Raw genomic sequence first — 12,450 nt, 5'->3', positions numbered from 1 at the left:
AGTTGATTAGAACCCTCAGGCTGACTGGTGCCACTGCCTGACAATGAGAAGACCCTAATCAGGTTCTCACTAAAGGCTGTGGTTTGCTTCCTAAGCAGCTCACATCCACAAGTGGGCTAGATAAACAATACATTCCTTTTTATATATATTCCCACTGTATGCTTGCTTATTCTCTTGCAGTTCCTTTCTTTTCAGAGAATGTCTTTCTTTTAAAAAATATTCTTTTCTTGCTAATTATCCCAGGACTGGGGTGAATATTCCAAGGGACAAGGAAGTGGGGAACAAGATTTGCCCTTCCATCTGGCTTCCTCATGAGTTGAGTTCTGGAAACCTTCTTTACTAATTGGGCTCACTCAGCTGTTTGCGAGTATATTCTTCTGATGCTGTAAAGCAGGGGTGTCAAACTGTTGGCCCGCAGGCCGAACACGCCACATGGAACCCGCACCCACCCCATTGCCAGCAATGGCAAAACCATCCTGATACATTGCGCAATGTCATGTGACATCGCGAGTTTGACATGTCTGCTGTAAAGAAAAGAAAAGCCAGTGTAAAATCATAAGCATAGTTGTGGTCACATGATTTTCACTTAAGGACCACTTAACAATTGAGTTGCTGGAACCAATTTGCTAAATAAGGACTACCCTTACAAGTCATTTAATTATCATATTTTATGCTACTATAAACATTTGATTGTATTTTGTCTATGTGTATATCTATTTTTGTCTATCTCTGGGCTCCAAAGAAAAATCAGAACTGGAGGCAATTAATGTTTTGATGGTTGATTATAGGAAAATTATAGGGTTGAATGGGAAACTGAAAAAGATTTCAAGAAGACAAGGTCAACCCAGGAGCTGGGCTGGACTCAAAGTTGTTTTTATATTTTACATTATGTTTATGAGTATGTAACTTGAGGATTGCTTTTAGCTAAAAATAGGAATTTGAAAATGTAAAAAAATGTAAAAAATTTTCCTATGTCCTTGTGAATAGGATTGCATAATATTAAGTTAATCAATTTATTTGGTTGATGGTTCAGGTTCAGGTGATCAAATACATTCTAAGTATAATTATCAAATTTTGTTTTGACTTTTATGAGTGAGTTAAGTCTGCTAAACACTTCAAAGTCTCAATTCAAAAGTTTTATACTGAATTTAAAGTTACTTCCAATAGATTCTACATTGCACGGGGATGTTCAGGAAGGAATTTTGCATGCTGCTCAAAATCAAGATTCCACAAAAGGTCAGGAGAATTCATTAAGGCCTATTCATCCTCCACTTATTATTACCATCAATCTTGAGGATGAAGAAGAGGAAGAACAAGAAGAAAAATGTAAATATTTTTCAGTCATTCATGTTTGTCTACATGCTGTTTTTTAGAAAGAGATGAAAACTGAACCCCAACCTGACTATTCTTGCCTTATTTTTTCTTTGCTTACCTATATACATCTGAAGGGACGCGGTGGCTTAGTGGGTTAGGACGCTGAGCTTGTCGATCGGAAGGTCGGCAGTTTGGCGGGTCGAATCCTGAGTGCCGTATAACAGAGTGAGCGCCTGTTACTCGTCCCAGCTTCTGCCAACCTAGCAGTTCGAAAGCACGTAAAAATGCAAGTAGAAAAATAGGGACCACTACGGTGGGAAGGTAACAGCGTTCCGTGCGCCTTTGGTGTCTAGTCATGCCGGCCACATGACCACGGAGACGTCCTCGGACAAGCGCTGGCTCTTCGGCTTTGAAATGGAGATGAGCACCGGCCCCTAGAGTCGGAAACGACTAGTACGCATGTGCGGGGGAACCTTTACCTTTACCTTATACATCTAAAATATTGCCTACTGTTAAATGTGGAGATATAGTTAAAAAAGGAGATGAATTCTCTTCTTAAAAAATGGATAAATGGGTTTAGAATGTCTGCTTCATCTGTAAATCCAGACTTTGAGAAATAAAAGCTTATTATATATACTTCATGTAGAATAGAATATGGTTTCTGAAATGCTTCCAAACCCTTTAAAGGGAGTTCAATTCTGGGGCACAGTATTAGAAAGGAAGAGAGAAGATAACTTAGAATGGAACTCAGAATGAAGCATTCTGAAAGAACTCCCCAAGTGTTCTCTGAAGGGTTGCATAAGGATTTTTCTGTTATAATTGTTTTATATTTTGTGAGCAGCACAGTGACCTAGAAGTGGAGCTCTCACCTCACATTCAGGAAGCTGTGAGTTCAATCCTAGGTAGCGGCAGATATTTCTCTCTCTGGGCACAGTGAGTAATTGTCTGCTGTGAACTTCTCATAGGTGTCAGGAAGGGCATTTGGCATCAGTTACCCCGACTTCGATGCAAGGAACTACAGGGTCGTTAAAAGAAAAAATTATCCTTTTTTTTACTTCGAACTTTCTTTTGTCATCTTGTCCTGTTAATCCAAATCTGCCCCTTTTACTAGCTTTCAGAGACTTATTCAACTGATGGACAGAATCTCAAGACCTCTCCAACATTCTGTTAAGTTGGAAAGACTAAGAAGAAAGCAAAGAAAGCATAGATTCTGGAATTATTTCCAAGTTCTTCTCAGCAATGGTCATTAAGAAGATCTCTGTGTTCTTCCATGTAACAAAATAACATGGTACATGCATGTGCTTTGGCTTTCCACTTGCATTGTGCCTTTGTTTGTATGTGTGTGCTGGAAAGCTTAGGGCTGGTTGCATACAATCTGTTTTGGGACATGTGACTCAGAGAGAATGGGGCCTAGAATGGAACAGTTAGCAACATACCAGCCCAATGTGTATCTCCTTTTCCATGGGAGCAGATTTTTCTCACCTGAGGGATTTTTTTTCCTGGAATATTTTCCTCTGCAACTTTGGCCAGATGTGGCCCTTTTTCAAACACATAAATTCAGTACTTGCCCCACAGTAAAATGTCCTGAGCCTCTTTACCTATTTTTTCCCTATGTCCAGCTGGGAAGGAAAGAATGAAAGTGGAGAATAGGAATTCTTTAGAAAAAATAACCTAGCTTTTCCTTTTAAAATAATTCTATTCAGTCAATAAAAGATATATTTTATTTTTTATTATAAATATAAATGCAGTTCAGATTTTGTTTATATGGCACAGGAAAAAGCCTGGAAAGAATTTTATTACAAATAACTTTTAAAATTGCTCCATACAGATGCATCTTATTTATTGTCAAAGACACCACAAGATATAGAAGAAGAAAAGGCAATAAAGGAAATGTGCTATAAATCTGGTAAGAATCTTATTGTTATATCAGCTAAGAACATTGGTGCATTTTTAGCTGATATAACAACAGCATTTTTTTATTTTGTCTTTTTGTGGATGAAACAGGAGAATATTATAGAATTCAGACTTCTCAGGAAAATCATTTAACAAAAAATTCTTCAGTGCTGGAGAATGAGCTCATTAAACCTATGGAAACATGCAGAGAATTACAAGAAGGCAAGGAATAGAACAGTTGAAGTTTTTAATTTTGAAACTTATAAATGTTTTATCTTTTTAAAGATAAGAAATATTCATTGTTAAAAATCTTGATTAACATTGTTTAGAGATCGAATCCAAGTTCAGTCTCTGGAGTTGCCAACTAAAAGTGCCAAAAGATGTCACAACGGGGAATTTGCCAGTTAACTGAGTAGAAACCTGCGTTAAGTATAGAAACCTGCTGCTAGTCAGAGTTGAAAATATTGGGTTGTGCCAAGAGTGTAACTTATTTCAGCTTAAGGGCTGTAGCAGGCTTTGCACAGCATGTTATTTCAACATAAGAGGATACTGCCCAAAATGGGCTGATTTTTTGTGGGGGGGAGAGGGTTAGAGACTGGGGATTTGAAAGGTGATTCGGAGCCTCCTGTCTATTAGGCTTGGGACCTTCTGACTATTGGGTTCTAGAGGTCAGGAAAGGGGACTTGATAGTCAACATGTTTTATTTTTCCAATTCTGAATTACATGAATAAATAATATGATCTGGTGTCAGACAGCTTCCTATGTATCAAAGAAATACAATATAGCCTCTTTGTTTGTCCAGTTAAAGTATATTGAATATTTAGATAGGTTGATGCGAAGTTATATTAGTCCTATTACAGTTTACTATAATATGTGAACCTAACCTTACTCCAAGTTCAATTAAGCATTATGCAATTAGTTACGTGTAGAAAAGTGCTACATGATGGCTTTTTAAAGTACGAAAAACACTTTATGATTATGTTCATTTTTTTCAGATATTTCAGTCATGCGATTAAGTAAAATATTCATTAGTCATATTTTACTAATTGTTCCTAAGAAAATCCATCTGACTATAGAAAAAAGTGTTAAGTAGAACTCAGTAATTCATACTTATGATCCCCGTATTGCCAATAGGTGGGATCTAAAGGTTATAGAACAGTAGCTAATGCTATGATAATAGCTGTCCCTACAAAAAACTATTCATCTTACATGCGGTTTAATAACAAATTTTCTCTTTCACCATTCTAGGTGATGGTGTTGCAGTTCCATCAAAGTTTAACATTATAGAAAGGCAAACAAAAATAACAGCCTCAGTAGACAGTTGCTCTAAATCTGAATTTAGTGCCTTTGAAAATGGAGGTAATTATTTAAAATACAATTTCTACGTTTAATTTCTTATAACTGACAATGAAGTAAGTGTGCAGAAACCTGCATTCAGATACACACCCACACACCTAGACACACAAACTACCTAGTTTGCAGAAACTCTGCTCAGTCTTTTTTTCATTTTCCAATTTAATGAAGCAATGCCATCTGTCTTTATTTAATTTTATTTAAAGAAGTTTTGGGATTGTTTGCAAGCTACATTTACCTTCTCAGGCTGCAATTTTTGCTCCTTTTCTCTATTGAAACCACCAACAATAGAGACAAAGAGGGAGAAGGAGAGGGAGAGAGACTTGGGACTTGAATCAACATATTATAAAATCACCTGCACTGTTGTTCCTGAATAGAGATATGGCAGGTTTCAGAACAACAGAAAAGGATTCTCCATCAGAACAAGCAAGATAATATTAGGTGGCAGGTTGGGAGAAGCTGCTGAATAGATCTTTGAGAAATAAAGAGCCCCCAGCAAGGATATTGATGTAATCATCTGTAAGAAAAAAGGAATATGGAGATGAAGATTGTCCATTCAATTATTTTCAAGCAACTGAGTTCTCATGTGCTTTGTACGGAGTCAATAACTACAATGCTGTGGTGTTATTTCCCAAACAAACAATACAGTTATAAAAGAAACTTTAGCCCCTTTCAGATGCAATGCCCCAAATGTCTAATATGTGAGCACTCCTGATAAGCTTCACGTCACTTCTTGTCCTTGCTTTCGGATGTCAGCCCTTTGTAAACCTTCACTGTGGTTGTTTGTAAAGAGAAGGCTACATAAAGTATACAGCTGTATGTACACAGGCTTTCTTATAAGCCAAGTTCCTGCTTTATTAGGACAACTTTATGTTATTCTATTGTTCTTATTATGATTAGATTTACATCCTCCCTTTATTTATGTATAACTCAGAGCAGTGTACATAGTGTTCCCACCTCTTATTTTACCCAAAAGAAAAACCTTGTGAGGTGGGTTGTTTCCTCCCTGTATGCAGTTCTTCTGAATGTACAGTTGCAACAAAGAAGTAGCATCATTTGAGTGATGATACCAAATGACACTTAACTAGTGGCTGTATGCTGAGCATTTTAGGTGCAATCTCAGCTGACTATGGCTATTGATTCCAACCTCTTCCTTTCATGTTAGATGAGGCATGTGTTTATAGTTTGTTTAAAATAAGCAGAAGGCCTTTGAAAGGAAACAATAAAACATCTCCTTACAGGTTTGCAATATCAGCACAATGATTCAAGCACATGGAAGAGTTCTTGCCATTTGGGCTTTGCATAGGATCCATTCATGGTCATACCATCGAACTACATTTAATTTTGCTAGTTTAAACAACTTTGTTTCATGTGCATATTTTGCCATTCATTGCTTTTCCATTTAAAGGGGAAAATGCAGACATATTGAATACTTTTTGTTTATTTATTTCTTTTATATGTTTCTTGTTATTGTTACATTTTCTCTGATAATTCTGTGATTTACCCTTTTCTCTGTAGGAGGTGATTGTTACTTGTCACAAAGAAATATATTTGTTGAAGGGATACAAAATAAAATGTTCAATGGAGAGAAACAATTTACCATGCTAAAGTGTTTCAACATTAAAGGTATTCAGAGCTCTTGTCTTATGTTTCTTTTTCTCAATGGGAAAATAAATGTGTGTGCTTTCTTAAAACATTCTGGCAAGGGCTTTTACTAAAATATATCCCATAGAAATTGCTAATTTTAGAAGTCTTGAAAAAAAGGTTAGATTCTACTCAAAAGGGTGATTTGAGCCATGTATTCCTTTTGTGATGCCATAACTGGGGAACCATCTTGATATATTCTCATGCTGGTGGTGTTGTATCACTGGATGAGGATATGACACTTCCAGGGAAGGAATGCTCTTTCAGAATGGCAATCATTACTATATTGTTCTTTAAAAACACTTCTGCACTAATATTGGAGGGGATTTTTGGCTAGCTTTTCTTACAGTTCCTGGTAGCTTATCATAGTACTGTACAATCAACCCTATATATAGGCCTCCAGGTTGATCTGTCTCCAACCAAGCTTTTCAGATCTTCCAATTGTGCCCCATCTTAAGAATATTGTAGAATAAGCCCCAGATAAGGCTAACTTAGCTAAGACACAAACATAAATTTTGTTTTATCCAGCTTGCATCATCATTAGCTCACTATAATCCCTGGTCACTTGTGTGCTAATATTAAGGGAAATGGGAACTGCTTCTGCTTTTTTTGCTCCAGCCACTGCTCATATACTTGGGTGAAATATATAAAAATGCTAAAGAAAAGTAACAATTGAACTATTATTATAATAGCAATAAACTGAGAGAGCTCTAAAGATTGGCAGTAAGTCCTCTGTTCAATATTGATTTCAGCAAGTGCTTAGTTATACTGACTTCTGGGTGCCTTTGCTTTTTTTTGGAAGGAAATGTGTGCTTATTAGCCATTGAGTAGAACAATTAATGGTAGATATATATCTTTTTTATACTTGCAGCTATTAGCAATGATTTGACCTTGCTCCAGGGTGAACTGTTTTTGTCAGTTTAAGAACATTCAGACTCTGCTAGGAATTTTTGTATTTGTAGGTCATTTTATTTGCCAGTTTGGCAACTGGAACTGAATAGCAATAGTTAAAACAACCACTAAGACAATATCTATAAATAAAAAAATATGCAGTAATAGTGATACTATAAATATCAGAGCATTATATCTCTTGGAAGAGTGTTTAAAGATTGTTACAATTATGAATAGAATTCTTGGATTATGAGCTAACATGGGAACATAGGCCACAAATAATCCTGATTCAGAGTGTGCCAAGCCACATAAGCCAAACTATGATTTCTTTGAAGCTTAATAAGTTACATAAGCCTACTAGAGTGGTTTATTCACTAAATCATGTAAAACAATGGCTTAGTGGAGTGGGTAGATCTATCTATTAGCTTCCTTACTAATCATCACTCTAGAACTGAGCAACACAATCCTGACTTTTTTTATAGCTACCAGCCATACAGAAAGCATCAAGAAGCATCATTTTAAGGGAGTAAAGAAAAAGAAATGGTTATCTGAGGACTCCAAAAATCTGCCTACCCCTTTGACAACAAAAGGTATTTCAAAGGAACTGTTTGAATCATTTCAAATAGCACAGTCTGCCCTATTTTACTATTTTCCATCATCAGATACAAGATGGAGTTCTCTATTAAGACCCAGTGTTTAATTCATTTTTTGGTATGAGCAATGGACAATTTATAGTCCTCCACAAAGTGCTGGTCTGTTGTGGGTTCATGGGTGACTAAATTGAAATGCATTTCCCATCCTTGCAGTATATGTTGAGTCCCAAGTAGCTTCTTACATGTTGGGGGAAAATATTGATTGTTTTATTATCTCTTGCAGCAATGCATACTTCAAACTCTAAAAGTAAAGGGAATTGCCAACAAAATGATCAAATCAAGAATGCTGAGAATGCCTCTTATGTTCCTTCTCAGAGAGCCAATGGGAGAAGTATTTCCTTGAGTGCTCCAATGGCTGGAAGGTCACAAAATCTCACCTATGCTAAAATTGGGGTAGCCAAAGAATCCAAAATGAATTTATCTACAGGTGAGCATCTAGCTTCATAAGATCTCTTTCTGAAATGACTGTCAGTTTTTTTTCTAATGAGATGGTATGCTAATTAAATAATAGTATTGTTTCATTAGTAATGGTCTTATCTTCTGTCTCTTGTTTTGTACATGAATTTGAAACAATGAGATTTAAATTTTATTAACTGCATAAATTGCTTTTGGAACTAATTTTGATAAAGATCTATCTCAAATAATTTAAGTAAATTGTTATTTAAATGAATATAATTCCAGTTTTTATACAATGTCTCTGCAATTAAGTTTTTGCAATGAGGAATGAGGTTACAAGAAACTGGTCATTTAAAAATTCTGCTGTTATGTTAATTTTCTATTAAAAATGCCTAACTGTTAGTGCTGTTCACTGAAATATATTTACTAAGAAGGCAAACTGTAGCAGTCATTACTACTTTTTAATATTGTCTGTGATTATTTTGAAATCTCACTTTACATTAATATGTCATTAATTCTGTTTCTTGCTCTAGTTATTACGATTTGTGTCTAAATGTTAGTATATGAAATATTTGCCCCAATCCTTAGTGCACGGGTGTCAAACTCGCCACGTCGTGTCACGTGTCACGACATATCGTAAGTTTTTTTGCACTGCTAGAGCTGTGGGGGGTGCAGCCTCCATATAATGCAACCGGCCTGCATGCCGGCAGTTTGACATCCCTGTCTTAGTGTATCATGTAAATGCAACAATTGTGGTTTGCAAACTATGGCCTGTGGCTTAGTCCACAAGCCAGGATTAAATAAATCAGAGGTAACTTAAACTCAGCTACAAAATTCTTTCCTCTTCTTTAGCTCATGTAGGGATGTTGAGTATTATTTTTCACTGATGTTAATCATCTTTTTTCTAGAAATAAAAGAATACAGGGAAAATTTCAGTTCAGATTTATCACCTCTCACCTTGTTATTAAATATTTATTTTCATAATATAATTTTAATCTTAATTCTATCATGTTTCTAATCTCCCTGTTCACTTTGTTACTTCATTTACTAGTTTTATTTTTTTTATCTTTTTTAAAAAGGAAAAAATATGTAGATAGCATAAAGGATTAGTAATAGAGGACTGGCATAATTCAGACTAATTACAACATACTCTACCATCATCACTTCCAGGAAAAAAAATTAAAATGTTACATTTCCTTTGTAGCAGTCCTTATAACACCAAAATTGAATTTTATTATGAGCTTTTAGAGATTTATATTCTGTAACTCAGCAATATCATCCCTTCTGAGAAGTGTCTTCCTAAAGCTGGTAGTTTTACCTTGTACAAAGGAGAAAAATATACTCCATGTTGTTTAAGATATTTTGATATTTCTAGAAATTGTTATTTCACTTTGTTAAATTGGTTGCTAAAAATATTATTAATAAAATTAAAGCCAAACTTTTCAGAGGAAGATATTTTATTGTTTAAAGAAGATTTTCGAATAGTTTTTGTTGCGTTCATACTTTATATCACAATTCTGTTTTAATGTTGCAATACCCTTTATATTAAACTTAATACTTGTTATTGTAGTAATTTCTTAATAAACATTTTCAATGCCACAGATTTATTTTTCTAATATTTTATGCTACATCTTGTTTATTTGTTGTTCTTTTTTGTTCAGGCTTAGTGCAGTAGCACAACATACTTTACATTTTTTTTCACTCTTAATGAATTTTATTTATATACCATATTTTAAAATGTGCCTTTCTATATATTTTTCAAGAAAGCTAATACTGAAGGCCATAAGAGCCTTGGTGGAGCAGTGGGCTAATGCCTCCTTAAGTAACACCAGCTGCCTGCAATTAGTGCAGGTTCGAGTCCCACCAGGCTCAAGGTTGACTCAGCCTTCCATCCTTCCGAGGTAGGTAAAATGAGGACCCAGATTGTTGGGGGCAATAAGCTGACTTTGTAATAATGCCACTTGGGGGGGGCGAAAGCCCTAATAAGCAGGCATATACATAGAATGAAGGCTATTGCTAAGCACATTTGATTTGTGCTTAGATTGTAAGCCGCTCTGAGTCTTCGGAGAAGGGCGGGATATAAATGGGATTAAAAAAAAATATTAGAGAATTATTACTTGGCATCCTTGTAACCCTGGCAAGTGCTTGGTTCTAATTAGAATAAAACTTCCTTGATATTTTGAATACTGTAGTTCGTTTGGGTCACTGCTGGGAAAGAAATTTTGATTTGATTTGAACTCTCATGAACAATTGCTGATTTAAAACACCTTTGCCCACCTAAAAATGGGCAAAAAGTGTGTTACTCTTATTAATGAAACTTTCACAAATTTTGTAAGACTAGAAAAAGAATATAACTTGCATAAAACAGCTAGGTATCAACATGTTCCGTAAAGCTTTTATGTTCTCTGTTTGATCTGAATGCCATAGCAGCCTCTCAGCTTCAGTAGATTTCAATAGTTTTTTACAGAAGCCAAACCAGCCATCTTATATCATCACCAATTTAAACATTTCATAAAAATAACTTTGAATAATATAAAGAAATCTGGAATACTTCCATTTCCTTTTAAGTTTTTTTTCTGCATATGTAATTAGTTTGTATTATATAGACTTTTAATGTACATTCTTGTTTGAATTGTTTAAATTGTATTCACATGTTTTCTTTTAAAATATTTCATGTATAGCTTTGTAACATAAAAAAGTATTTTTTAAAAATGATTTGTGCTACAAAATCCAAATTACTACTAGAAGTTTAAAGCTTAAAATGTTCACAGTGTCTTTGCTGCCATCTAGAGATCATCCTGATGTTTCCAGCCCAGATTTGTAACCCTGAGACAGAAACGTAGGTTTGGAGTTTGGACGAGTCAACTCTCTCTCAACTCAATCCATGTCACACATTGTAGAGATAAAAGGAACGGAGATCCCCATCTACTTAATTCATTTATTTTAGTGCATTTTTGGTTTGATATATATTTTGTCTATTCCTGAAGAACAGACAAAATATACATCTAACCAAAAATGCACTAAAATAAATGAATTAAGTACACAAGAAGATTTCTTCAAAAATCTTGTTCACAAATTCAGGTTAAATAGCGAATACATTTTCTTATAGAATTAAAGCTAGTTTTCAATAGGTTTTTTATTATGTAATATCAGAAATATTATGGTAGCAATTTGGTACATTTGCTTAAGGAGAATGACAGAGTCAAAGTTATAAAGAGAAAAATTAAAACTATTTCTTTTCTTTCTTTTTCTTTAAAGAGAGGTGTGCTTCAGCGTATAATATACCAGCCTGGAGAAAAAGAAGCCCGCATTCTAAAATATATACTAAACCTGAAAAAATGCATTCAGGTATTTATAAGGTGATAGTAATATAGTGCAAGTGTTAAAAATGAAGCAATCAAGAATATGGAGAGAGATTTTTAAGAGATCAAAGTATTTTTTTCCTATTGCTAATGGAAAAGGGGTAAATTCATGAAATAGAATGCTATCTAAAGTCTAGCTACAGATCAGTCTTGTCTGTAGTCCTTCTTTATATAAATTAATAATTAAAACTTGACTAAGGAAGAGTTACTGTACTTACTTTACAAGTAAATATGGATAATGCAATAGATGAAGTAAGTCCATTAAGTTATGGCAGCTTCAAATAATTGCTTTCTTCGTGTTCGCAAAGCCCCATTTTTAAATATAAGATATACTAACAGCTAGGAATCTAGATTATATTATTAATGTCATGATCCATGGTTTGTTGTAGAACACCTTGACTCTATAACTTACAGATTTTATGTTATTGCATTTTTAAATTTTCATATGTTTTCATTTCAGAGCCCAGAAGAAATGGAAGTAGATAAAATGGAGGCTAATTTTAAAGAGAAGAAAGAGGGAATAAAGAAATATTATATTGTTCTTCTATGGTTTGCCATAAAAAGAGGACAAAATATTCAAATTCAAATGATTTGGTTATCATGAAATCCAACTGGAGATCTAACTTGACAAAAACATTCTAAAATTCATGAAGTATATGTGCCAAATCATTTACATTAAAATATGTAAACAAGTCATCTATTTCTGAATCAATTATTTTACTATTAACCTGGACTAAAAGTGTAACTGTTTGGGAGTAAGTATAGACATGCTTCATAAGTGCTTTCAATCCCATGTGAAAGCAAGCACATCTCTGTTTTTCAATAAAGCCATTTATTTTCCAGACTTTTGTCAAAGTCTGAACAAAGTTGAGCTAATTTGTTGAATAGCAGAGAGTATTGGGCTCTTTCTTAATCACTTTTGAAAGGGTGCACAAATGCCCCAC

The 12,450-nt window shown here is 34.6% G+C and overlaps 1 protein-coding gene across 1 annotated transcript in view; it reads left to right on the top strand.

Annotated features, from left to right (window-relative positions):
* The window catches only part of LOC310642152 (uncharacterized protein C12orf50 homolog), a 31,767-nt gene extending 19,574 nt beyond the window's left edge, over nucleotides 1-12,193 (top strand). Inside the window, exons 5-12 of the mRNA XM_083365612.1 lie at nucleotides 1,168-1,326; nucleotides 3,143-3,220; nucleotides 4,456-4,566; nucleotides 6,079-6,186; nucleotides 7,578-7,685; nucleotides 7,972-8,175; nucleotides 11,403-11,492; nucleotides 11,967-12,193. Of these exons, the coding sequence (XP_083221738.1) occupies nucleotides 1,168-1,326; nucleotides 3,143-3,220; nucleotides 4,456-4,566; nucleotides 6,079-6,186; nucleotides 7,578-7,685; nucleotides 7,972-8,175; nucleotides 11,403-11,492; nucleotides 11,967-11,992 (884 nt within the window). The 3' untranslated portion in view covers nucleotides 11,993-12,193. The remainder of the gene's footprint in view (nucleotides 1-1,167; nucleotides 1,327-3,142; nucleotides 3,221-4,455; nucleotides 4,567-6,078; nucleotides 6,187-7,577; nucleotides 7,686-7,971; nucleotides 8,176-11,402; nucleotides 11,493-11,966) is intronic.
* The last annotated feature ends 257 nt before the right edge of the window (nucleotides 12,194-12,450 follow it).

The sequence above is a fragment of the Vipera ursinii genome (genome assembly GCF_947247035.1).
Source record: "Vipera ursinii genome assembly, chromosome: 6".
Taxonomy (NCBI): domain Eukaryota; kingdom Metazoa; phylum Chordata; class Lepidosauria; order Squamata; family Viperidae; genus Vipera; species Vipera ursinii.
The sequence above is the reverse complement of the archived record's forward strand: the minus strand, read 5'-3'. Positions and strand labels throughout refer to the sequence as shown.